This window comes from Dasypus novemcinctus, chromosome 17 (genome assembly GCF_030445035.2).
Source record: "Dasypus novemcinctus isolate mDasNov1 chromosome 17, mDasNov1.1.hap2, whole genome shotgun sequence".
Lineage (NCBI taxonomy): Eukaryota > Metazoa > Chordata > Mammalia > Cingulata > Dasypodidae > Dasypus > Dasypus novemcinctus.
This window is the reverse complement of record NC_080689.1, coordinates 14,456,318-14,484,272: the sequence shown is the minus strand read 5'-3', so window position 1 is coordinate 14,484,272 and position 27,955 is coordinate 14,456,318. Positions and strand designations below refer to the sequence as shown.

The 27,955-nt window shown below is 40.8% G+C and overlaps 1 protein-coding gene across 1 annotated transcript in view; it reads right to left on the bottom strand.

Moving 5' to 3' along the window:
* Positions 1–1,964: 1,964 nt before the first annotated feature.
* Positions 1,965–27,955, bottom strand: part of LOC131273912 (sulfotransferase 1C1-like) — a 37,030-nt gene continuing 11,039 nt past the window's right edge. The window contains exons 2-5 of the mRNA XM_071208667.1: positions 7,325–7,449; positions 6,298–6,394; positions 2,693–2,873; positions 1,965–2,077 (exon numbers count right to left, since the gene is read on the bottom strand). Of these exons, the coding sequence (XP_071064768.1) occupies positions 1,965–2,077; positions 2,693–2,873; positions 6,298–6,394; positions 7,325–7,449 (516 nt within the window). The remainder of the gene's footprint in view (positions 2,078–2,692; positions 2,874–6,297; positions 6,395–7,324; positions 7,450–27,955) is intronic.

The following is a 27,955-nucleotide window of genomic DNA, read 5'->3' as shown; positions in this document are numbered from 1 at the left end:
CATTTTTTAAAAATTCTTTTTTTCTTTCTGCCCCTCAGCCTGAATCATTTCAATAGTCTTGTCTTTGATTTCAACTTTTCTTTTTAGTGTCAACCCCAAGCAGCTGTAGAAACTCTGTAGGGAAATTTAATTTTAATAATTGTGTTTTTTTCTCTGTGTTTTATTTATCTTCTTGAGCATTTTGAGGATTATTTTTTTAAACACTTTGTCTTGAAAGTCTGAAGTCTTCTTCATTGATAGTTTCTGGATTTTTGTCTTGTTCCTTTGGAATGGCCATCAATTTCTGTTTCTCTGTTTGTCTTGTAATCCTTTATTGCTTACTGGACGTTTTAGTGTTTTCAAGTGTTAACTCTGGGATTGCATCCCTGAGCTATCTGTCCCTTAAGTTTCTATCCAGATGGAGAAAAGGAGGATGTTTCCTTGAGTGCTAGGAGCTTGCAGAAACAAACAAACCAACAGAAAAAAAAAAAGCGCACCTCTCACAGTCTTTGTAAATTGACTCTGCATTGGTTCGTATTGTATATCATGGTTTAGTCCTCCTGTGAAGATCACCCTGAAGCAAATGTGAAGGGTGTGGTTCTCTCATTCTTTTCTGATCCTGCTTCTTGTCCTGGACTTGTGCTTGATAGTGGTCTTAAAAATCCCCCCATTTACTGGAATTCAAATGCCCCTCAACTCCCTAAGAAATAGATTTTTTTCCCCTCACAGGTGCACTATTGTATGCCTTAATTGTTTCTAACACTGCTTTATTATCTGCAGACTTCTACATATAGGGAATGTTCTGAGAGGAAGTGCAGAGTCTTTCAGGTTACTACTCAGTAGATTGACACTGACATACAGGCACCCTAGTAGGTGCACAGAAGTTACTTTGCTTTTTCTCAAACAGGGTGAGGGATCCACAATGGGAGCACATGCTGGCTGCACATTGCACTGAGGAGGGAGTGGGGAAGGGGTTAGCCAGGGCACCATAGTTTCTCATTCTCTTTCTGAAACTGTTTTCCTGATATGGCGTTCACCCATTTGCTGTAACACTTTTACTGTTCTTTGGAGTTTTACAAATGACTCTGTCAGTTTTTGCTAGTTGTTCAAAGAGTCTTTGGAGCATGCCATCCTGGAGTTTCTTACTCTGCCTTCTTGGTCCTGTAAACCAACTATGTTTTTAAGAAGCATAAAAAATGATTTCCACAAAGATGTAGAATTCAAGTTCTTCTTGAATTGCATGAGTGCTGTATGTTTTTTCTCTTGGGCTAATTTAAGTCTTAAAAAAATTCCCACTAAGAAGTCCATCTGAAAGCCAAAATCTTTCTCCATTTCTCAATCTTGTATTGCTCACACAGGTGGGTTGAATTTTTTGTTTACCTGCTGACACTTATCACTGGCTTCATTGCTCAAGGCCTGGCCTTTCTCTTTGGTTTTGAGACCATTTTCGGGTTAAGACCACCTAAGTCATACATAATTCACTTGCTTCCACTCTTCATTTTATCTTCTACTTCTCACAATCTAATATCTCATAGCGTTGAGCTATCCTCACTATCGCAGAGCCTGACCATTCTTGATAAAAACTGGTCCTCCTTTTACATTCTCCCTAGTGTTCACTTCTTAATATCTTTGCTTCTTTTGCTCACTTCGTCTATGTGGAAGCTCTACTCTTATTTATTTCTCTATTTTCATGAATTTTGCCTATGGGTGTTCATACTATCATGAAGTTAAGTCACTTTAGTGCAGATGGTTATGTTATCATGTGTAAGTGTCTATGTAAATGATCATGTAACTTAATTTTAAACTTTCCACCAAGGATTTGATTATGGTTGGATTAAATATTACTGTAGCAACATAAGATCTATATATAGTGTGATAAAGCTGAGGTTTGGAGGAAGGGTATCACTGTTTTAATCATCCTTCGTCATAAGGTTCTAATGGCTAAAATCTAGTAAGAAAGTCCATGAATACCTCCCCAGTTGCCCTCAAATCTCTGTACAGAAGGTCAAAGTGCTGCCTGCCATCTTCTTCTGGTAGTCCTTCGCAAATATTTCATTCTGGGCTACAGTACAATAGTTCTTCCAGTCTGCAGGCATTCCTGAAATAAGACAGAATCTTAGTGATTGCTTTTCGAGTGTAGAGAGGAATAAGCAGTTATACGGAGTTTTCGTAAGAATGAGGAAAGGCTGGACATTTGCCTCTCAGAAATTGTATAGATGTAGCTGACAAGAATCAATAATGAGGGAAGCAGGTTTGGCCCAAGGAATAGGGCAAACACCTACCACATGGGAGTTCTAAGGTTCAAACCCAGGGCCTCTTGATCTGTGTGATGAGCTGGTCCATGCACAATGCTGATGTGTGCAAGGAGTGCCGTGCCATGCAGGGGTGTCCCCCGCATAGGGGAGCCCCACGTGCAAGGAGTGTGCCCATAAGGAAAGCCGCCTGTGCGAAGAAAGTGCAGCCTGCCCAGAAATGGTTCTGCACACAGGTAGAGGTGATGCAGCAAGATGATGCAACCAGACGAGACACAGATTGCAGGTGCCACTGGCAAGAATACAAGCAGGTACAGAAGAACATGCAGTGAATGGACACAGAGAGCAGATACCTGGGGAGGGTGGGCGAGGAATGGGAGAGAAATAAAAAAAAATCAATAATAAAAAATCTAAACTGTCCACAGAGTCCCATCTAGCATTAGAATATACAGCTCAACTACCTTTCCTTGTAAAAGGGGAGATGGAGTGTTCCATGAAGCTGGCAGGCAAACTGGTGTTGTTGGCCATTGGGTTTTGCTTCATTACATCAAAGGAAGTGTGATAGATGATTTTATTCAGAGTTTCATCTGATATAACTTTCTCCAAGAACTTCAATATCTTCTGTATTTCCCACTTTGGATCCTGTAGCAGGAGTAGAAATTCAAAACACAATCTGTTGTCTTCCATAAATCATGATGTTCTACCATTTGGACAAGCAGAGTTTGGAGAGGGTTCCATTACAGGAACAATTCAAATAAATTCAAGAGTTTTAAAGTGCTACTATGTGTAAGCAACTGTACCAGATATTTCAAATACACTTAAATAACTATAGTACATGGCTAAAAAAGACATGTTGCCCAAACAGAGAAAGTGTCAAGGGATTTTATGGAAAGTGGCAGTTATATCTGCCTGGGGGAGATCAGGAAGGGTTGTATGAAAGAGAGAAAATGGTGGTAAAGCATAGCATGACTGCCTCTGACATTTGGGCTATCATCTATATATTTAACAGAAGATCAGCAAGAAGGATGAATAAAAGGAGTCTCAAATTAACCGGAAGTCTGAATTCTTATTCCTTGGTTCTTTCAGAAATCATGATATTAGCCACATGATCAAAGTTATGCAGAAATAGAAGGTGCTATAGCTTCTGATTAGATTTCAGAAAACTTCTTATCAATAGGGTAGGATATAGAAGCTGTGTGTTGGTGAGCTTGCTGGCAAACAACATGTAGCCAGAATGGCCGCTAAGCATACACAATGGCTATCACAAAAGGCACCTCCCTTCTTCCTAGCCAGCTTCCCGCCAGAGAAGCCCGCGCGCGCCAACTTCAAAACTATGCACCACAATGCACGCACAGATGTCACCTTGTTAGAAAGCTATTGTCTTAGACGCTGTACATCACGTTAAGTAAATATGATGTGAATAGGGTGTAAGGGTATCGCTGTGGAAGGGAAAAGGTTTTGTGGTGGATGTATGGGAGTGCTGTATATTATATATATGCATTGCTGTGGTCTAGGGCTCCTGTGAAGAGAAGCTCAATAATTAGGGGGGAAAAAAAAAAAAAAAAGAAAAAGATAGGATGTAGAATTTTTTCCATTCAACATGTATTCTTTATCTAACCTTTAAACCCATTGCTATATGCCATTCCCTAGTAAGGGACACTGACATTATATTGGGCTTCAAATTTCAGGGAGTTCTGGATCACAGAGTGTTTCAACAATGGCAATGGAGGGATACTGGCATAGGATACCATTGACAGGTGATATATGGCTGACAGGGAGCTGTACAGAACATATGTCCAGGGTGCATGGTAATGTTTGGATATACTCATAGTGGCAACAATTAAAAACCACAGCAGGGGGGGTACTGGGTTCCTGGCCAGTGGTGCTCTGTCGTGGTCCCTAGGGGAGCAGCGACAGTCTCCCAGGTGCAGCGGCGGGGACCGGGAGGGAGTGAGGGTTCAACAGGGAGCCCCTGACGCTAATGACTATGCTTGTGAGCTGATAAGCCTAAAATAAGAACAAGGCCTATAGCAGCATTGTGCCTGGGAATTTCCTCCTGTCAGCCTTCATGTTACTCAAATGTGGCCAGTCTCGAAGCCAAACTCAGCATGTAAATGCAATGCTTTCCCCCCAGCGTGGGACACGACACCCGGGGATGAGCCTCCCTGGCACCGAGGGACCACTATCAACTACCAACTGATGATGCAACTGGAAAATGACCTTATACGGAAGGTTCAATGCGGATCAGCAGAATATCCCTGTCTACATAAAATAACATGACTTTAAAATGCTGTTTGACCTAATGTAAGGGGGAAATGGAAAGGAGAAATGAGTTTATATGGCTACGAGTCTCTATAAAAGAGTCTGGAGGCTGGCAGAAGGATTGCCCTTATGCACAACTGAGCAGAGTCTGAGAGACAGATAAAGCAGATACAACCCCCAGATATTGGTTCCTTTGAGGGCTAAAGAGACCCATGGGAGTTATGGTCATGGCCGATGGGGTTAACTACTAGGTCAGAGGGCCCCTCTTTGGAAATGGTGTTTATGTGTGATGAATCTGGACTCAGATGGGATCTCTCTTCATAAGACTTTCATGCTAATGTGCTGGAGGTGCAGTTAGTGTTGGAGTTTAAGATATATTTAGGGGATTTGAATCTCTGGACTGACAATGTGATAGCCAGGTCCTGAGCCTCAACAGACTCCAGCACCTACAATCCGATTTATTGGACTTACCACACTCAGCTAAGATGGAGTTGAAGAAGGACAACCACCACACCATGGAGCCTAGAGTGATTACAACTGAAAGTGGGAGGATTGCATCCAGCATCCATGTGGAATCTGAGCCTCCTCTTGACATAGAGGTGCAATGGACACAACCAATCCAATGTCCACATAGAAGAGGTGGCATTGGATTGGGAAAAGTCGACAGGGTGGCTGATGGGTATGGGGAAATACAGGAAGAGATGAGAGGTGGAGGCGTCTTTGGGACATGGAGCTGCCCTGGATGGTGCTTCAGGGGCAATCACCAGACATTGTAAATCCTCACAGGGCCCACTGGATGGAATGGGGGAGAGTATGGGCCATGATGTGGACCACTGACTATGAAGTGCAGAGGTGCCCAAAGATGTACTTACCAAATGCAATGGATGTGTCATGATGATGGGAACGAGTGTTGCTGGGGGGGGGAGAGGTGGGGTGGGGGGGTGGGATTGAATGGGACCTCATATATATATTTTTTATGTAATATTATTACAAAGTCAAAAAAATAAAAAAAAACAACAAAAAACAAAAACAAAAACAAAAAATAAAATCAAACTTCAGTGGATTAAAAAAAAAAACAAAAAAAAAAACTACCACATCCCATCAAGTAGCTGCTTCATATTATCCCAATCCCCTTAGCCTGTCTATAACTGACACGTCACCTCAATCCCCCACCCCTGCCTATATAAGCTGTGCCCCTTCCCCAATAAACCAGACCTGCGCCACGAGCCTGCATCTCTGGGGTGGTTACTGTGTGTTTAACCTGGCTGTGTGATGCCGGGGCCCCGTCGTCACTCACAACCCGTTCGAGAAGTTCGCCTCACCGAGGCGAAAGCCGTCTAGCTAACGGCCAGGCCAGCCGTATAGCTAACGGCCCCAGGGGCACGCCCACAGCTGTGGAGGATACTAAATTAAGTCAGTACAACTAGGCACTTTACAAACATCATTTCATAAAGCCTTATATAATCTCATGAAGTAGATATTCTACCCATTTTGTGGGGGGATCATGGCTTGTAAAGTGTCAGGATAGAACAGGTTGATTTGACTATAAATCTAGCATGTGCTATAAACAAAGCATGCGGTATTTCTTGAAGAAAAAGGATTTTCTGGTAATTTTGAACTGGTACACAGAACATTTAGAATAGCAAAAAAGTAGAGTTTCTGAGGATAAATTTGAAGTTATGAAAGAGTCACTCATGTGATTAAAGTTTCTTCTGCAGGAAAGTCCACAACACCCATGTTCTAACTGGGCTTTGTTGCATCAGACTATGTGGGAGGATCTGATGGAAGCCACACTGACCCTTACCTCCTTCATGTCCTCATAGAAGAGGTACAGAATGCAGTGCTTGTCCTTTGCATCCCACCATCCCTTTACGTGGTCATACCAGGACCCCCATGTCACTGAAGGGAAGGACAGAGATAGTGTGTGCCAATATAAATTTGATACTTATAAAATGCACATGAATGTCTCAAAATATATGAAGGATAAAAGAGGACATTTAATATTTTGACCAGAAAACAGAGAACCTAGGCTGAATTCCTATTTGCAGGAAAGAGGGTTTGTTCAGGGAGATGATAAAACATGTTCTAGATTCTTTGGTTTATATTTCTACCAGTGAAATCACTGATGATGCACAAAAGATTGTTTTGTGGCCAGAGATTCCAAATCTTTATTTCTTTTGTGTCACTGCATGGTGCCTAGATCAGTGCTATGCAATAAATATTGCTTCCTAAAACATTGATTTTTAAAAGAAGCCTTTCACTCTGAAAAAGTATACAGTAGTTATCCGATATTCCAGGTGCTTTGACTCTGTGGCTATAAACAGGAGGAAGAGAGGTATACTGGGTCTCTTGTTGACCCTGCCTTATTCCCTCTCTACCCTTCCATGCCTTATTCCCCACCCTGTGAGGCTGATCTGTATCGATTGTATAAAAGGGCTGTCTTGGCCAAGGCTTACACTTTGACTCTGCAAGAAAGTGGCTCTGGATGGAGTTTGGAGGGTGTGGGGGGGGGGGGGGGGGAGAGTGAAGGCAATGCATTTATTTCCCTGATGGGTCCCTGTGGTTGACTGCTGCCTTCCACCAGACACTCACCTCTTTTCAAGGCTCCTTCCTTTGTCTCCCAGAGTACTGCGCTCTCCTTTGTTTCCTGAAACTGCTCACAGCTTTGTAAATAGTCTTTTAAACTCTCCTCAATGGCAGAGTTTGAGTGTGCCATCTATTTTCTCCCAGGACCTTGACTGATAGAATCACTCAGTGAAGAAACTTCTTTTATGAGGTTATCAGATGAACAAATAAGGAAATATGAACTTATGGTTTCCTTTCATTTATCTTTTCCAGCTTTGAATGTCTCAACAAATTCCTTCAAGATACCAGGGTCAGATAGCATTTGATTCATTCTTGAGAAATGGTAGTAGGACACAAGACAGTCCTTGGTGTTTCTAGCCACATAGATAATCTGAAACCAATCACCAAGTTCAGTGAGAGGCAAAGAGAAAAGACAGTAAACCACATTACTAGAAAACCTTTCAGGAGAAGTTTGAAAATCCTATCTGAATAATTGAACATGAATACGTTTTCTATGATTAAGATGACCATATTTACTGGTTTGCCTTGGGAAAGTTTCAATTTTCATCTGTAGTTTTAGCATAATTTTTATGATCACCCTCTTTCCCTCTCAAGAGTGGCCTTTTTTGAATGATGAATACTGTTATACATTCATCCTCACTCTGAAATTCTAGGAGGTTAATGAAGGTACCCCTTGGCTTTCATTTGGTAAGCAATTGAACTAGATTATGGGCGGGGGGGGGGGGAGCTAAATCAATTAACTGTCTGGTGTCATTTCAACATGATGCAGTCCAGCATTCCAGATGAATTCTCACTCTTGGCTTTTCATTTGGTGATAAGATTGAAGGACTCTTGAGTCTTAGTGTTAGTCCTCCATTGGAACTGTTTGTGGCAACTGTCTTCTCATGGGAAAGTGAGAGGAAACCTGACCTCCTGACTTCTGGTCTGTCCACTGACCACCCTGGCACAGATCCCAACCTGTGCTGCTGTGTGCATTCTCAGCAGGGTTGGGGAAGAGGAGCACTTTTATGGTTTTCTCTAATGTTTTTGCCACGTGTTTCAGTAATTCAGCAGAGTTTGGCATCTAAGACAACCTATCGCCAAGTCATATTTTCTTCCTCACAATTTATCCCAAACTCTTGCATACTGGATTTCATTTTCCTCTTTGCTCTCTCAGATGAACATTGTCATTTCATGACTTTGTTCCTCTTTGTGCTCTTTCCTGATTCTGGCTTTCTATCCAACATGCAAGAAAGCACTTAGGAAACCAAAATGTATCATACAATCCAAGGTATTGCTATTATATAACATTTCTTAATGCTTATGTTTGTTACTGACTTTTTGTAAATCTTGAATAAATGTGAACAGGGGATGCTCTGGGCTGAACAGAGAATATATTCAAATGTACTTGTGATACAGGATATCTGGGTGTGACGTTATGCAAAATATTTAAGTTTTCAGTGAGTCACCTTATCCATCTGTACTATTTTCTTATTGCTGCTGTAACAGCAATGGTCACATTAATAGAAACTTAGTGGAGGCCAGAAGTCTGAAGTCACTTTCACTGAACTGAAGTCAGGTTGTTTGCAGGGAGGATCTCCAGGAAAATCTATGTCCTTGTCTTTTCTAGCTTTCGGAGCTTAATTTAGCCCATGTCCTCTCCTCCAATCACTCCAACCTCTAGCTATATTCGTCACATCTTACACTTCTTCCTTTTTTTTAATTTTATTTTATTTTTTTTATTTTTTTTTATTTTTTATTTTTTATTAATTTTTTTATTTTTTATTGACTTTGTAATAATATTACATTAAAAATATATATGTGAGGTCCCATTCAACCCCACCCCCCCACCCCCCCTCTCCCCCCCCCCCCCAACAACACTCGTTCCCATCATCATGACACATCCATTGGATTTGGTAAGTACATCTTTGGGCACCTCTGCACCTCATATACATTGGTTCACATCATGGCCCATACTCTCCTCTATTCCATCATGTAGGCCCTGTGAGGATTTACAATGTCCGGTGATTACCTCTGAAGCACCATCCAGGGCAGCTCCATGTCCCGAAGACGCCTCCACCTCTCATCTCTTCCTGCCTTTCCCCATACCCTTTGTCCATTATGTCCACTTTTCCCAATCCAATGCCACCTCTTCTATGTGGACACTGGATTGGTTGTGTCCATTGCACCTTTATGTCAAGAGGAGGCTCAGATTCCACCTGGATGCTGGATGCAATCCTCCCATTTTCAGTTGTAATCACTCTAGGCTCCATGGTGTGGTGGTTGTCCTTCTTCACCTCCATCTTAGCTGAGTGTGGTAAGTCCAATAAATCAGATTGTAGGTGCTGGAGTCTGTTGAGGCTCAGGATCTGGCTATCACATTGTCAGTCCAGAGATTCAAATCCCCTAAATATATCTTAAACCCCATCATTAACTGCACCTCCAGCACATTAGCATGAAAGTCTTATGAAGGGAGATCCCATCTGAGTCCAGATTCATCACACATGAACACCATTTCCAAAGAGGGGCCATCTGCCCTGGTAGTTAACCCCATCGGCCATGACCATAACTCCCATGGGTCTCTTTAGCCCTCAAAGGAACCAATATCTGGGGGTTGTATCTGCTTTATCTGTCTCTCTGACTCTGCTCAGTTGTGCATGAGGGCAAACCTTCTGCCAGCCTCCAGACTCTTTTTTAGAAACTCATAGCCATATAAACTCATTTCTCCTTTCCATTTCCCCCTTACTTTAGGTCAAACAGCATTTTAAAGTCATGGTATTTTATGTAGACATGGATATTCTGCTGATCCGCATTGAACCTTCCGTATAAGGTCATTTTCCAGTTGCATCATCAGTTGGTAGTTGATAGTGGTCCCTCGTTGCCAGGGAGGCTCATCCCCGGGTGTCATGTCCCACGCTGGGGGGAAGGCATTGCATTTACATGCTGAGTTTGGCTTCGAGACTGGCCACATTTGAGTAACATGAAGGCTGACAGAAGGAAATTCCCAGGCACAAAGTTGCTCTAGGCCTTGTTATTATTTTGGGTTTATCAGCTCACAAGCATAGTCATTAGTATCAGGGGCTCACTGTTGAACCCTCACTCCCTCCCGGTCCCCACCACTGTACCTGGGAGACTGTCGCTGCTCCCCTAGGGACCACGACAGAGCACCACTGGCCAGGAACCCAGTACCCCCCCTACTGTGGTTTTTAATTGTTGCCACTATGAGTATATCCAAACATTACCATGCACCCTGGACATATGTTCTGTACAGCTCCCTGTCAGTCATATATCATCTGTCATTAGTATCCCATACCAGTATCCCTCCATTGCCATTGTTGAAACACTCTGTGATCCAGAACTCCCCGAAATTTGAAGCCCAATATAATGTCATGGTCCCTTACTAGGGAATGGCATATAGCGATGAGTTTAAAGGATAGATAAAGAACTTGGATAAAGTTAGATAAAGAACTTAGATAAAGAATGTTGACTTGAAAAAATTCCACATCCTATTTTTTTTTTTTTTCTCCCCCCCCCCCCCCAATTATTCAGCTTTTCTTCACAGGAGTCCTAGACCACAGCAATGTATATATATAATATACAGCACTCCCACACATCCACCAGAAAACCTTTTCCCTTCCACAGTGATACTCTTACGCCCTATTCATATCATATTTACTTAAAGTGATGTACAGAGTCTGAGACATTAGCTTTCTAACAAGGTGACATCTGTGTTTACATTATGGTGCATACTTTAGGATACACAGTTCTTTACATTTTTAGTTATCCTATGTTTTACATTATGGTTTACATTATCAGTCTGTCATCTCCTATATGTTATGGTGTAATATTACATGTTTTATATCCATCCTTGTGTACTCTCAAGAAACTCCTCTCTTACCCCCCATTTACTTTGGTTCCACACATTTAACGTCCATTTTCCCTTCCACCTTGGTGCCCTCAGTGATAGCCAACCTCCGTTTCCTGAGGAGCCACTTCCAGAGATAGATGGAATAGTGTTCAGGGCCTAACTTGCTCAACTGCCCCAATGCCCTGGGAGCCACCCTTTCTCTCGAGGGATACAGTTCCCTCTATTGGATGGCATTAGTCCTCCCCAGGATGTGGGTCCACCCCCACTCTCACTACTTGGGTTTCTACCCCATGGTGTCACCCACTCTGGCAGAATGAGCATTTAGACATTCCCCAGGAGCCCGTCCTGCATCAGACCCTCCCCTCCGAGCATTCTAAACAGGTAACCCTCTTTATTATATTTTGATATGATTTTCTCAGCATTTTACTCTCCACCAACACCTGACCCTCTCCTGGTTCGTATGCTACTCCTCCCTCCCCCCACTTTTGGGCAACGTTACCCACCCGTCCCTCCCCAGCCACCCTCAAACCCGCAAAGCCCCAAGCAAAGGCAACCCCTTGCCCCCCTTTTATCTCTTCTTTGTGTTCATACTTACCACCATCTCGTCTTAAATTCCACCCCTGCAGACATCGGCTCATATCCTTCCTCCACCCTCCGATTTCCTGCAAGCCTATCGTTCAGTCTCTTGCTATCTAGGGCAGCTTGTTTATTTCATATCATTGAGGTCATGTAGTATTTGTCCTTCAATGTCTGGGTTGCTTCACTCAACATAAGGTTCTCAAGATTCATCCATGTTATCACATGTGTTTGTAGTGTGTTTGTTCTTACAGCCGAGTAGTATTCCATTGTGTGTATATACCACATTTTATTGATCCACTCGTCTGTTGATGGGCATTTGGGTTGATTCCAACTTTTGGCAATAGTGAACAATGCTGCTATGAACATTGGTGTACATATATTGGTTTGTGTTCTTGTTTTCAGTTCTGCTGGGTATATTCCCAGCAGTGGTATTGCTGGGTCATATGGCAAATCTATGGCTAGTTTTTTGAGAAACCGCCATACTGTTCTCCAGAATGGTTGGATCCTTCTGCATTCCCACCAGCAGTGGATGAGTGTTCCCCTTCCTTCACATCCTCTCCAGCCCTTGTATTCTTCTGTTTTTTTCATAGCTGCCAATCTTATGGGTGTAAGATGGTATCTCATTGTGGTTTTGATTTGCATTTCCCTGATAGCTAGAGATTTGGAACATTTTTTCATGTGCTTTCTTGCCATTTGTATTTCTTCTTCGGAGAAGTGTCTGTTTAAGTCTTTTTCCCATTTTTTAAATGGATTGTTTATCTTTTTATTTTCAAGATGTAGGAGTTCTTTATATATGCAAGTTATAAGTTTCTTATCAGATATATGATTGCCAAATATTTTCTCCCACTGTGTGGGCTCCCTTTTTACTTTCTTGACAAACTCCTTTGAGGTGCAGAAGGCTTTAATTTTGAGGAAGTCCCATTTATCTATTAGTTCTTTTGCTGCTCGTGCTTTTGGTGAGATATTCATAAATCCATTACCAATTACAAGGTCCTGTAGATGTTTCCCTACACTGCTTTCTAAGGTTTTTATGGTCTTGGCTTTTATATTTAGGTCTTTGATCCATCTTGAGTTGATCTTTGTATAAGGTGTGAGATGGTAATCCTCTTTCATTCTTCTACATATGGCTATCCAGTTCTCCAGACACCATTTGTTGAATAGGCCACTCTCTCCCAGTTGAGAGGGTTTGGTGGCTTTATCGAATATTATGTGGTTGTATATGTGAGGTTCTATATCAGAGCTTTCAATTCGATTCCATTGGTCTATATGTCTCTCCTTATGCCAATACCATGCTGTTTTCACCACCGTAGCTTTATAGTATGTTTTGAAGTCAGGTAGTGTGATTCCTCCAATTTCGTTTTTCTTTTTCAGTATGTCTTTGGCTATTCGGGGTCTCTTTCCTTTCCAAATAAATTTCATAGTTAGTTTTTCTAGTTCCTTAAAGAAGGCTGCATTGATTTTTATTGGGATTGCATTGAATGTGTAGATCAGTTTTGGTAGGATAGACATCTTAATAATGTTCAGTCTTCCTATCCATGAACAAGGAATAGTCTTCCATTTATTTAGGTCTTCTTTGATTTCCTTGAACAATCTTGTATAGTTCTCAGTGTATAAGTTCTTTACCTCTTTAGTTAAATTTATTCCTAAGTATTTGATTTTTTTATTTACTATTGTGAATGGTATTTGTTTCTTGATTTCCTCCTGATCTTGCTCATTATTGGTGTACAGAAATGCTACTGATTTTTGCGCATTGATCTTATAACCTGCGACTTTACTAAACTCATTTATGAGTTCTAGAATCTTCGTTGTAGATCTCTCAGGGTTTTCTATGTATAGGATCATGTCATCTGCAAATAATGAAATTTTGACTTCTTCCTTTCCAATTTGAATGCCTTTTATTTCTGGTTCTTGCCTCAGTGCTCGAGCAAGTACTTCTAAGACAATGTTAAACAGGAGCGGCGACAGTGGGCATCCTTGTCTTGTTCCTGAGTTTAGAGGGAAGGAGTCTAGGATTTCTCCATTGTAAACAATATTGGCTTTAGGTTTTTCATATATACTCTTTATCATGTTCAAAAAATTTCCTTGTATTCCAATCATTTGGAGTGTTTTTATCAAGAAAGGGTGCTGTATTTTGTCAAATGCTTTTTCTGCATCAATAGATATAATCATGTGATTTTTTTCCTTCAATCTGTTTATATGGTGTATTACGTTGATTGATTTTCTTATGTTGAACCATCCTTGCATACCTGGGATGAATCCCACTTGGTCGTGGTGTATAATTCGTTTAATGTGTTGTTGAATACGATTAGCAAGTATTTTGTTAAGTATTTTTGCGTCTAGGTTCATTAGAGAAATTGGTCTGTAATTTTCCTTTCTTGTGATGTCTTTGTTTGGCTTTGGTACTAGGGTAATGTTGGCATCATAGAAGGAGTTGGGTAATGTTGTTTCTGTTTCGATGGTTTGGAATAGTTTCAGCAGGATTGGTGTCAGTTCTTTCCGGAATGTTTTATAGAATTCACCTGTGAAGCCATCTGGCCCTGGGCTCTTCTTAGTTGGGAGATTTTTAATAACTGATTCTATCTCTCTGCTTGTGATTGGTTTGTTAAGATCATCAATTTCTTCTTTTGTCAATATGGGCTGTTTATGTGTTTCTAGGAATTTGTCCATTTCCTCTAGATTGTCATTTTTGTTGGAATATAGTTTTTCAAAATATCCTCTTATGATAGTCTTTATTTCTGTGGGGTCAGTGGTGATATCGCCTTTCTCATTTCTTATTTTGTGTATTTGCATCTTCTCTCTTTTTTTCTTTGTTAGTGTTGCTAAAGGTTTGTCAATTTTGTTAATCTTCTCAAAAAACCAGCTCTTGGTCTTGTTTATCTGTTCAAGTGCTTTCTTATTTTCTATTTCATTTAGTTCTGCTCTTATCTTTGTTATTTCCTTCCTTCTTCTTCCTGCTGGGTTACTTTGTTGTTGTTTTTCTAATTCCTTCAAATGTGCAGTTAGTTCTTCAATTTTTGCTCTTTCTTCTTTTTTGATATATGAATTTATGGCTATAAACTTCCCTCTCAGTACTGCTTTTGCTGCATCCCATAAATTTTGGTATGTTGTGTTATCATTATCATTTGTTTCAAGGTAGTCATTGATTTCTTTTGAGATTTCCTCTTTGACCCACTGTTTTTCTAAGAGTGTGTTGTTTAATTTCCAAATCGTGGTGTGAAATCTGGGCTTCTTTCCCTTGCAAATCTCCAGCTTGACTCCACTGTGGTCAGAGATAATGTTTTGTATGATTTCAATCTTTCTGAATTCGTTCAGCCTTTCTTTGTGGCCTAGCATATGATCTATCTTGGAGAATGATCCATGTGCGCTTGAGAAAAATGTATATCCTGCTGTGTTTGGGTGTAGCGATCTATATATGTCTATTAGATCGAGCTCCTCTAATATACTATTCAGATGTTTTGTTTCTTTGGTGATTCTCTTTTGAGATGTTCTGTCCAGAATTGATAGTGGTGTATTAAAATCCCCCACTATAATTGTAGATGTATCTATTCTTTCACTTAGTTTTTCCAGCGTTTGCCTGACGTATTTAGAGGCACCCTTGTTAGGGGCATAGATATTTATGATTGTTCGATCTTCTTGACAGATTTTCCCTTTGACTAAAATGTAGTATCCTTCTTTGTCTCTCACAATTGTTTCACATTTAAAGTCTATTTTGTCTGATATTAATATAGCTACTCCTGCCTTTTTTTGGTTATTGTTAGCTTGTATGATTGTTTTCTAGCCTTTCACTTTCAATCTCCATGCGTCTCTGGGTCTAAGATGTGTCTCTTGTAGACAGCATATGGATGGGTCATATTTCCTTATCCAGTGTCCCAGTCTGAATCTTTTGATAGGTGAGTTTAATCCATTGACATTCAGTGTTATTACTATCAAGGAATTATTTGTGTTAGCCATATTTTGATTGGATTTGTGTTTGTCATATTTTGTTTGTATATTTTTTTTTTTGTCTTTTTTGTTGTTGTTGTTGGTCTTATACTCTCCTCCAACTTTGCCTTTCCTGTTTTTTCCTTTCTTCCTGCAGAACTCCCTTTAGAATTTCTTGAAGGGGAGGTTTCTTGTTGGTATACTCTTTCAGTTTCTGTTTGTCTGCGAATATTTTGAACTCTCCATCATGTTTGAATGCTAGTTTAGCTGGATAGAGTATTCTTGGTTGGAAATTTTTTTCCTTTAGTACCTTGACTATATCATACCACTGTCTTCTTGCCTCCATGGTTTCAGAAGAGAAATCAGCACTTAATCTAATTGAGCTTCCCTTGTATGTGATGGTTTTCTTTTCTCTTGCTGCTTTTAGGATTTTCTCTTTGTCTTGAGCATTGGATAATTTGACAAGTATATGTCTTGGGGTGGGCCTGTTGGGGTTTATGACTTGTGGAGTGCGCTGTGCTTCTTGGATATGTACATCTGTCTCTTTCAGTAGATTTGGGAAGTTTTCAGCCATTATTTCCTGCAACACTCTTTCTGACCTCTTTCCCTTCTCTTCACGTTCTGGAATGCCTATAATACGTATGTTTGAGCGTTTTGCATTGTCATTCAGGTCCCTAAATCCTAATTGGATTTTTTCTATCTTCTTATTGACCCCTTCTACTATCTGTTTGATTTCTGATGTACTGTCTTCCACATCACTAATTCTCTGCTCTGTCTCTTCTAGTCTGCTGATATTTGCTGCAAGTGTATTTTTGATTTCTTGAACTGTGGTGTTCATTCCCATCATATCTGTTATGTTTTTGCGTATGTCTGCAATTTCCCCTCCAAGTGATGTCTTCATGTTGTTAACCTCTTTCATTACTGCATCAAATTTGTCGGTGATAAATGTTCTGAGATCTTTCATTGCTTGTGCCAAGTTTTGCTCCCCTTCGTGATTATTGGTTTGTTGATTGGATTCAGCCATGTTTTCCTGATTATTGGTTTGGTTCGTAGATTTTTGTTGCTTTCTGGTCATCTCTTTATTTTGACGAATTTAATCAGTTCCTTAGCTTCTTTGTCTGCTCTTGGAGGTTAATTAGTTGTTATTTTTGCACAGGTGTTATATCTTCTCTTTGTCACTTTTTTCTTCTTATTCTAGTTACTTGTTGTTGGTTAAGTTCACTTTAGAGGAAAGTATTAGTGTTGGGGAAAGGCAATTGTGTAAGCAAGGGAAAAGTGTAAAGTTGTATTGGTGATGTATGTTAATAAAGCAGGAATATGAGATCTGGAAGGATGGAGGTTAGATTCATGTAGATTGTATAGGGTTATAGCTGTAGGTAGAGTACCTTTTATGAAGTTGATGACTGAATTTGGGAGGAATATGGTATGAACTACACAGCTATTGTTTTCATGAGAGAGGGAAAAAGAAAAGAAAGGTAATAGTTTCAAGAGTGGATAATAGACAGAAAACAGAACAAAGGTATTAGAAATTAAGAGTTAGACACTTTGTGGATCAAATAACGGGAGGTGGGGGGTGGAATATAGGAGAGACAGTAGATGATAGTGGATATCAAGATGCAGGGGAAGGGGGATAGTGTAGGTAGCCTAAATCAGTTCACACAGAAATGAGGCAGTGGAGGATGGGAAAACCCAGCAAATGTGAGGTGTTCCCTGTAGCACCTATTGTATACTTGAATTAAAGTAAAAATAAGTGGAAGATGAGGGACAAGAGGGAAAGAGAAAACCGAAAAAAAAAAAAAAAAAAAAAACAACAAACTAATTATAATAAAGAAAAAAGAAAGGCAAGAAGAAAGGAAGAAAGAAAAAGAGGATGGGCAAATGGTGGGGAACGGATAGGGAGAAGAGAGATACAGGTACACACGTGTCACAATTGCAACACTATCTAAAACAACAACTTCCCCCTGCTTTGCCCTAAAACCCCCCCGTCTGTCTGCCCAAATGGGTCTGCAAGCACCTCCCTTCCCACAAACCCCCAATAGGCCGCCCAGGGCCCACGAACTCCCCAGTACTGCAGATGCTCAAAAAAAAAAAAAAAAAAAACAAACAAACAAACAAACAAACAAAAAAAAAAAAACAAAAAAAAACAGAAACCCCTCCGCAGGCCCGGCTCCGCCCGCCGCGGAGGCTTGGACCGGCTCTGCCCGGCTCCTCACGCCGCCTTGGCCTGGCCTGGCTCCGCCCAGCTCCACTCGCTACAGCGGCCCAGCCGGCTCCGGCATCCACCTCCCGCCACCGCGGCCTGGACCGGCCCTGCCCGGCTCCGTACCCGCCGCGGCCTGACCCGGGCCCGCCCGGCTCCAAACGCTACAGCGGCCCGCAGCCGGGGCCTGCACCGGCCCCGCCCGGCTCCAAGCGCTACCGCGGCCCGCAGCCGGGGCCTGCACCGGCCCCGCCCAGCTCCAAGCGCTACCGCGGCCCGCAGCCGGGGCCTGCAGCGGCCCCGCCCGGCTCCAAGCGCTACCGCGGCCCGCAGCCGGGGCCTGCACCGGCCCCGCCCGGCTCCAAGCGCTACCGCGGCCCGCAGCCGGGGCCTGCACCGGCCCCGCCCGGCTCCAAACGCTCCCGCGGCCCGCAGCCGGGGCCTGCACCGGCCCCGCCCGGCTCCAAACGCTACCGCGGCCCGGCCCGGCCTGGCTCAGCCCCACCGAGCGGGGCTAGATGCCTCGTCTCCGCCTACCTAAGAAGGGAATCCTCTACAGGTAGCTGGAATCTCCGTGTATATTTCACAGACGAATCCTCTCTGTTACCTTCCCTCCAAATCGATGTCCAGACACCTCCGGACCAGCAAAAATCCCGAAACAATCCGGTCCCAAAGAGTCTCCAACGCCGCCCAGCCGATTCCCTGCAGAAGACTCTAACAGGGATGTTCACTCAGCCGCCATCTTGCCCCCTCACACTTCTTCCTTTAACCTTCTTGCTTCCTTCTTATAACAATCCTTGTTATGACATTTCGGGCTCACCTCGATAACCCAGGATAATCTCCCCATCTGTAAACCCTTAATTTAATCACACCTGAAAAGATTCTTTTGCCATATAAGATAACATTCACAGGTTCTAGGGATTAGGATGAGGTAATCTTTGGTGGGCTATCATTCAGCCTTCCACACCATCACAAGGTAAAAAACTTGTACTATCCTCTGTAAAATGATTTCCCCCTTAAACCCACAATTCTAAGGTGTTGCCTTTGGAGTTATTACAGTATTTAGAAAACTTGATTTTACTAAGTGATATTAGCATCATGACTAACCAAGTGTTAGAATATTGTCTTCTAACATTGAGTCTAGAAGACTTGGAAATTATACTGTGTCTAGAGCAGCAAAATTAACACAATGAATCAAGTTACTTGTTGATAGGAGTAAGCCAAGAAGTTTTCACACCTCAAACTCATGTCAAGGTGACCTGGTATAATGTAAGGGTGGCAAATCAATAATGATGATTTTGATGAGTTGAAACCTACTGAATCATATTATACCTTGTTTGGAGATAAGATATGGAAAAGATGAAGTACTGATTCTTGGAAACACAGGAAAAAGAGGAAGATGACTGTAAGTACTGGCATTATGTGGCTGAATACTGCCCTGAGGAGAAAGTATCTTTTCCAAACACTCTAGACTATTATGGTTTCATTGGTCAGAGTTAAGTGTAGTAGGTGAAGGAGCCTGCAATTGCCTTATCTTAAAGACATCTCTTGGGAAACGGACTTGGCCCAGTGGTTAGGGCGTCCGTCTACCACATGGGAGGTCCGTGGTTCAAACCCCAGGCCTCCTTGACCCGTGTGGAGCTGGCCCATGTGCAGTGCTGATGCGCGCAAGGAATGCTGTGCCACGCAGGGGTGTCCACCGCGTAGGGGAGCGCCCTATAAGGAGAGACGCCCAGCGTGAAAGAAAGTGCAGCCTGCCCAGGAATGGCGCCGCCCACACTTCCCGTGATGCTGACGACAACAGAAGCGGACAAAGAAACAAGACGCAGCAAATAGACACAGAGAACAGACAACTGGGGGGGGGGGGGGGGTGAATTAAATAAAAAAATAAATCTAAAAAAAAAAAAAGACATCTCTTAACATCAAATGTTTCTTTCAGCAACCTGAGGATAATTGAGCTTCCAAAATAATTGCCTATAGAGAGAAGATATGCTGGCCCAGATGGTATAAGCCTTTGATTCTGCTGGATGGCTATACTTTTCATTATGTATTTTATTGATTGATATTATGGTTTATATTTCATATTTGTTGATTTCAGGTATCATTGAAAAAGCAGGCCTAAAGAAGACACCTTAGTATATTCAAAATTCACTGCATTTATAAGATGTATTCTACTTTGGAAGTGTCAAAATGAAAAAAAAAAGATATTTGAAAATGAGGAAGGTAGAGGTGTAACTGTACCTGTGTGCATGACCCTTGAGATACGCTCTGTCTTAGGGTGGATAAGTTTCCATACGCTGAAAAAATATCAGATTTCTTGTCTTGAAAGGAAGAGCACCAGATTCTGGAGCTGCAGCAAAGGCAGTAAGGTGAACATCATTTCACCTGGGCAGCCAGATGGTGGTCATGAAAATAGGCTATTCAGATACTTGGTTCCAGAGAGTGTAATTGATGGGTGATCCCAGGTCTGAGTCTATCACCACATTCTTTTTTAGGCAAAATTTCCCAAGGGATTTTTTCTTTTAATTAGAAAAGTTGTGGGATTAGAGAAAGACCCAGATCCAGACCTGGGAATAAGAACACATCATTCAGCTATGCATTTCTCATCAGCTCCTTGGATTCAATATTATCGTCTTAGCAAACACCTGGAATTGTGTTGACTAAAGAAATGGCTCTTTGTCTAAAGTAATGGCTTCCAGGGTCTATATTTCCCTCTTGATCACAACTTTATTGTCCATTCTGGTAGGGGAGAAAGATGAATTATTGCATAACTCCTGAAGCAATATTACTTCCTTCTAGGTTGAGGATTGGTGTGTGCCTATATGGGTAGAAAAAACAGCTTTGGAAGGTTTGAGGTTGGTGACAACTATGACCCCCAAATAAGACCCCCTTTGGGTTTTTGTGTTCCTGCAAGATGAAGTAGAAGAAATGCAGCTGAAGAAGGAATTTATCTTTATTTAGGGAAGGAACTTATTTTTACCAGTGCTACAAACCCAGCAGCTTGTTCTAAAAAGTTTCAGTCTTTTTCAGTATTCTTTTCAAGTCTAAGAAACATACCAGCTGCTAGTCATTTTCCACCACTATGCTCTCTGCTAAGATATACTTTAAGATGAAAAAACTGAGATGTATAATCTTAATTTTCCCAAGTCTTTACATGAAAGAGGTGTGCTGTATGTATAAGGCTAAGGCAAAAATTTTAAGTCGGGAACAACTCTGAAAGTACAGTTTTACTTGTGCCCTTCCTTAGGAACCTAGTAGGATAAATTTAATTCAATCAAGAGATGACTGGGAATATATTATTAAAGGACTGCTGGTGGGATTTTCACATATTTAATTGTAGAACTAAAGTTAAGAAAGTTGAAGTCATGGGTGTAAGGCTAATATGTAAACCTGACAATGTATGCAACCTAAAGGTGAGAGAAGGGAGAGAGGAAAGGGAATGTAGAATGATATTATGGGCTATATAAAAAAGGGGAATTCAAAAAATTCCTTGAAAAACTGACATCGGATAGTGAACAGTTAAATAAAAGAAGAGGATTAAGGCTCCAATAAAGGTAATCTAACACAAATGACTTCTAGAAAAAAACCTACAACCTTCACTAAATATGAAAAAAAAAAGAGGATATATGAAATGGGTGAAGAAACACAGTACATATTACTTATTTCACATTGTAAGTTCAATATATGATGATATGATTTTATTATTACCAAACATATGTCATAACAATAATGTGAAATATGTAACTCATGTATTAAGATTTTTCTAGGGAAACGGACTTGGCCCAGTGGTTAGGGCGTCCATCTACCACATGGGAGGTCTGCGGTTCAAACCCCGGGCCTCCTTGGCCCGTGTGGAGCTGGCCCATGCACAGTGCTGATGCGCGCAAGGAGTGCCCTGCCACGCAGGGGTGTCCCCCGCGTAGGGGAGCCCCACGCGCAAGGAGTGTGCCCCGTAAGGAGAGCCGCCCAGTGCGAAAGAAAGCGCAGCCTGCCCAGGAATGGTACCGCCCACACTTCTCGTGCCGCTGACGACAACAGAAGCGGACAAAGAAACAAGACGCAACAAATAGACACAGAGAACAGACAACCGGGGGAGGGAGGGTAAATAAATAAATAAATAAATCTTTAAAAAAAAAAAAGATTTTTCTAAATTGGCCCCAAAAATGAAATCCAATTATCTGCAACACATGAAAGATATACCTAAAACGCAGTAATTCCAGAAGGATTAAAATAAAAGGGTGGAAAGAGATTTAGAAGGCCAATGAAACTATAAGAAAGCAGGGGTGCTGATGCTATCAGATAAAGTAAGATTGAACCCCAAAGCCATTATATGAGAGAAGTAAGGAAATTTATAATGCTAATGGCCACATTATATCAATTAAAATATAGTAATCATTGATATCTAGGTGTCAAACAGAATAATCACATATAAGAAACAGAAAATACAGTAGATATAAGGAGAAAAGGAAGCACATTAATAATAGCATACTTTACAAAATATACTCAGTACAAGACACATCAAGTGGACAACAGAAACATCTAAACTGTTTAAACAAACTAGATCTTTGAATAAAATAGAATATATCTTCTTCTCAACAACACACAGAACATTCACAAAATTTGATCATATGTTAGTGTACAAATAAAATCACTGGGTTCCATAAATTTGAAATGTTATAAGCAATGCTCTTTGATCACAATGCAATAAAACTAGAAATTAAACATAAAACGCAAAATAAAAAAGCCTTCCCCCCTGAAATTTAAATATATCTATTATATATCATGGGGATAGAATTACAGATATTAAAAATGAAGTGGGCTCTAATGAAAATACAACATACAGAAAACAAATACATTAAAACAACCATCAGAGAGAAATGTAAACAATGAAAGGAAACAAAATAATTTAATTACAAATTCAGGAAGCATTATATAAAATTAAATACCCATTCATTATAAAGTCTAGGAAATCGAGTAAACTAGGAATAGAAGGGAACTTTCTCAGGCTGATAAAGGATATCTGCCAGAAATCTAGAGCTAATATACTTAATGTATATTATATATATTATGTGAGAGACTGAATACTTTCTTACTAAGATCAGGAACAAATCAAGAATGTCTGCTCTCATGATTTCTATTCAATATTGTACTGGAGGTTCTAGCCCATGCAATAAGGCAAGAAAATGAAATAAAAGTCATCCAGATTAGAAAAAATTAAAAGTGTCTTTATTCACAGATGATATGATTGTCTATGTAGGAAATCAAATAATCTACAAAAAAGCTACTTGAATTTATAAGCCAGGCTACAGGATACAAGGTGAGAACAGAAAACAAAATTTTAAAAATTTAGATTAGAATCAAATAATTACAATAGAAAAATACCATTTATAATAATATAAACCCCAAAATAAATAGGGTTAAATTTGACAACAAATGTGTATGGCCTATATAAAGAAAGCTGTAAAACATTGTTGAGAAAAATCAAAGAAAGCCTATTCACTGGAGAGATAAATAACATTCAAAGATCAGAAAACCCAATTATGTAAGGATATTAATTCTCCCCAGTAGACCTATGGAGTCTTTGAAATCCTAGTTCAAATATCAGCGAATTTTTTTCCTGTAGACATGGACAAGCTGATTCTAGAATTTATATGTAAATGCAAAGGACCAAGATAGCTAAAACAACTTTGAAAAAGAACAAATGTGGAGGACTTACATGATCTAATTTCAAAAGTTTTTGTAAAATTCTCAAAACAGTGTACTTGGCATAAAGATAGACATACAGTTGAAAGGAATAGAATAGAGAATCCAGAAATATACCCATACATATATGTTCAATTGGTTTTTTTTTGAGGGGTGGAGTTGCCTTAAATGGGGTGGGGAAGGCTTTGCAGGATCAGGTTCAGAGGCAGATCTTTTTTTTTTAAGATTTATTTTATTTATTTCTCTCCCCATTCCCCCCATCATCTCCTCTCAGTGTCCATTCACTTTGTGTTCTTCTGTGTCCACTTGCATTATCCAGCGGCACTGGGAAACAGTGTCTCTTTTTTGTTGCGTCATCTCGCTGCATCACCTCTCCATGTGTGTGGTGCCACTCCTGGGTGAGCTGTGTTTTTTTCACATGGGGAGGTTCTTCTTGCAGGGCGCACTCCTGGCGTGCGGCAGCACTGTGCATGGGCCAGCTGACCACATGGGTCAGGAGGCCCTGGGGATCGAACCCTGAACCCTCCATATGGTAGACGGATGCTCTGTCAGTTAAGCCATGTCCACTTCCCTGGTTTTTGATAATAGGTCCAAAGCAGTTCAATGTGTTAAAAGATAATTTTTTTCAATAAATGGTGCTGGATTAAGTGGTTCAATCAATAACACATAATTTTGAGAGTGTAAACAGGGTTCACAATACATAGTGGGTATTATTATTTTATAAACAAGGAAACATTGAGCTTTGAGAGTTTTAATAAATTGCTTAAGGTCACCAAGTTAAGAATCCAAATGGAGATTTGTGATACCAAAGTCAATGCTTTTTTCACCACAAGGTTATCTTCTATTGCAAAAGATACAATTTTTATAGTTTACTTTATTAAAACATGTCCTTTATTGCCACTTTGATTGCAGGCTCTTTAAGGGTGCTGGCTATGTCTTAAATTTCTTAGTATTTTTACTGTGAAGCATACTTATTTGTTGATAGTGATACTGTATATATTTTAGTTTGATTCTTTGGTTAAAGAAAAGATAGATTATAGAAAAGAAAATATACATTTAATACTATAGAAAAACCATGTTTAAAGACAGGTCTCCATGAGCAGTTAGGACAATGACATAGGAATGTGGTTCTTATCACTGGATGCTACAGGTCAATTCTCCCTTCACCATGTTATATATTCTTGGTCATGCTCAAGCACCCAATCAACACTAGGACATGTGCTGTCTGATGATACCAAATCATGTTTTAGGCAGGAATTTGGGGGTCTTCTCCCCAGGAGAAGTGATAGAATGTCCACCTCTAAAAAGGAGTTAGGGGTCCCAGTTTGTTCAAGAGCCTGGATAGACACAGGGTGTACTTCATTTTGGAAAGTGTAAGCAGGCTTCCTAGGAGATTTGAGAGGTGGTGGGGAAGTGGAAGAACAAGGTTGGAGGCCCTTATCATTCATTGCATAATTTCCAAAGTGATCAAAAACAAGATTTCTGCTCTGAGGAGGAATATAAATTTGAGTTCAGATCTGGGTCTGAGAAGCATCCAGTCCAAACCACCCAGAAAAGGAGATTTTTGACAGTTGCCAACAGGAAGCTCCTTCTCTAGGTTATTAAGCAAACCCTGGCTAGCAAGTACACACTAAGTGAGAATGGAATGGGATTAAGGAATGAATTCTGAGCTGGAGAGGAAAGAACCCATTTCAGTGGTCTTTGTAATAACTGAAATGAATGGACCCTTTAAAATTATCTTTTGGGCTGTAAATAGTGAGTGTTTCTTTGATTCAAATTGCCCCTACAATGACCTCATGGCCTCTGGAACTCTTTCCCAAGCTGGTTGTGACTGAAAGTTTATTATTTCATTTGTTCATATTGCTGGTTATTATAAGTACAGATAATGCTGGGAGGATTATCAGTCATTGTATTACAATCTTCCCCAGTTTTCATAGTCTCTATTTCTCTACCTTTGTACAAGCCTGGGTTACCTTTTGCTATTCTGTCCCCTTTTTCCATGAACTCCTGAGGTAGGCTATTAAATTAGGGATTCAATAGACAGATCTGGAACCTGGCAGAAAAACTGCCCCCATTATACATGTAGCCATGAATACCCCACAAGATGGCTGCTGGAGGAACCTGTGAGAACCCCATTCAGTCGAGATTTCTTCTGGAAGTCAGGAGAAGCCCTGGATACTCTCCAGGGACCTTATCACTGGGCCCTCTGGCTGATTAATGGGCGGGATTACCAATCAAAACAGGAAACAACTGGGACCCCTCCTCTGACATTAGCAAAGGGGCAGAATAATTAATGCTTTAAATAGCAAGCAAGAAATCAAAATGCCCCTGTTTTTGCCTTCTTCCCTACCTGGATCAGCACACAAGTAAATTTGGGCATTTTGTAATCTGCAATGGGGAATTGAGGTCTGTAAATCAGTTCTCTTCATCTCTTTTCAGCCCGTTTCCTGTCTACCTGGGATCCATAATTTGTTATTTTCTTCCATTTCTCTTCCCTCTCTTCCTTAATAAATTACTGACATAACTAAACTGGCTGGCACTTAAAATTCATTTTTTTTGTGGCTTAACCAAGAGTCAAGAGAAGGTCCGGCAATACCCCTCTTCATTTCATAAGATCCTGGTCAAATAGTTCTCCCTTTCACAGATCCTTCCCACCCACTATTCTCACATAGGTTTTAGATCGAATTCTACTAGCAATTTTTAGAATGGCATGAAACCACTCAGCTCCACATCTACTTCCTCCAATTGGACGAGCTTTTGTGGTCAGGTACTGTGGTTATTTTCATTAGAGATTAGCAGATGAGGACAAGGAATGACTGGTTTGACAAGATTTTACTGTGAGAACCTCTGGACTATTTCTCAGATTCTGAGCTTTTATTTATTTATTTATTTATTTATTTTTTATTTTTTTAAATTTTTTTATTTTTTATTGACTTTGTAATAATATTACATTAAAAATATATATATGAGGTCCCATTCAACCCCACCCCCCCACCCCCCCCTCTCCCCCCCCCCCCCCCAACAACACTCGTTCCCATCATCATGACACATCCATTGGATTTGGTAAGTACATCTTTGGGCACCTCTGCACCTCATATACATTGGTTCACATCATGGCCCATACTCTCCTCTATTCCATCAAGTGGGCCCTGTGAGGATTTACAATGTCCGGTGATTACCTCTGAAGCACCATCCAGGGCAGCTCCATGTCCCGAAGACGCCTCCACCTCTCATCTCTTCCTGCCTTTCCCCATACCCTTTGTCCATTATGTCCACTTTTCCCAATCCAATGCCACCTCTTCTATGTGGACATTGGATTGGTTGTGTCCATTGCACCTCTATGTCAAGAGGAGGCTCAGATTCCACCTGGATGCTGGATGCAGATTCTGAGCTTTTAAGTATCTCTGTAATTCATTCAGGGTTTTGAGGAGTTTTGTGTTCTGGACTTTTCTTTCTCTTTTAGGGACCTAAGTGAAAAGGAAGAATTTGGATCTAGGGGAGTAGAGCCAATGAGAAAGACTAATTTTCATTTTTCCAAGGGGATGGCCTTGGTGAGAAACCTTGAAAATAATTTAAAAACATGCATTTTAAAAATCAGGAGGTCCACTCCAGGGATCACTGCTCTGCTAAGGCTGTTTTTATCCCTACCACCATTTTCGAAGGCTACCTGCCTTTGCAAAGGTTGCTATAAGATCATCCTGTTTTGCCTGGAAATTCCATATTTTGTCCCAATTGTCATGTACGATCTTGGTCATGAGGATTCCATTCACTTCTTTGGTTTCTGGTTGTTGATTTTTTCCCCTCTTCTCCAAAGACATTTTACCTTGTGAACCTGTCAGGTGTTTAAAAGAAGGTGTGTTTGTGTCATTTCATATACTTAGACACTCTGTTATAAAAAAATTTTTCTCTGAAAAAAATTAGGGGAGATATATATGCAAGAAATTCATTAGTACTTTCTAATGATAATTTAAGTGAGAGAAGTCAAAGGTGTGGAAGCCTGAGGGATTTTAAATAGCTGTGTTTCAGGAGGTAGTGACAATAAAGAAATAAACACATTTCTGATGTGGCTAAATGCTACCTCATAAATAAAACTGGTAGCTGTGGTAGGCCAATAATGACTGGTTTTCAATGGGCTCATCAGAGATGACCTGTCTGAGGCAGTGCCATTTAAGCTGAGATCTAAATGACAAGAGCAAGCTGCCTCTGTGGAGTCCAGGGGTAGAGGACCTTTAAGGTCACAGCACCTTATCAAGTTTGAGAAGTAAAAAGAAGGTCAGAATGGAATCAGCACTTCATAGATTAGTCAGATACAAGCAAGTGTTGAATGAAGATGGTGGGGTAGAGGTTGGGAGGGGGGTGGGATTGACTCATTTACATCTGAGCTAATCAGGCTATAAAGCTGGGAGAAGTTACAGAAATAGGTTAAGGTTGAACTTAAACTCATTTGAAAGTCACAAACTTGGGGTTCCCTGTTGACAGTGACCACAAAAAGGTTTTTGCATGGCAGTCTGGGCTCTAAGAAAAGTCTCCATGGATGTCTGAAGTGCCGTCTCCCACATCCTGCTCCAAATCTCTGGTTGAAGAGCCATATACTCCAGCTGGGGGTAAACTCAATTCCTTTGGAGC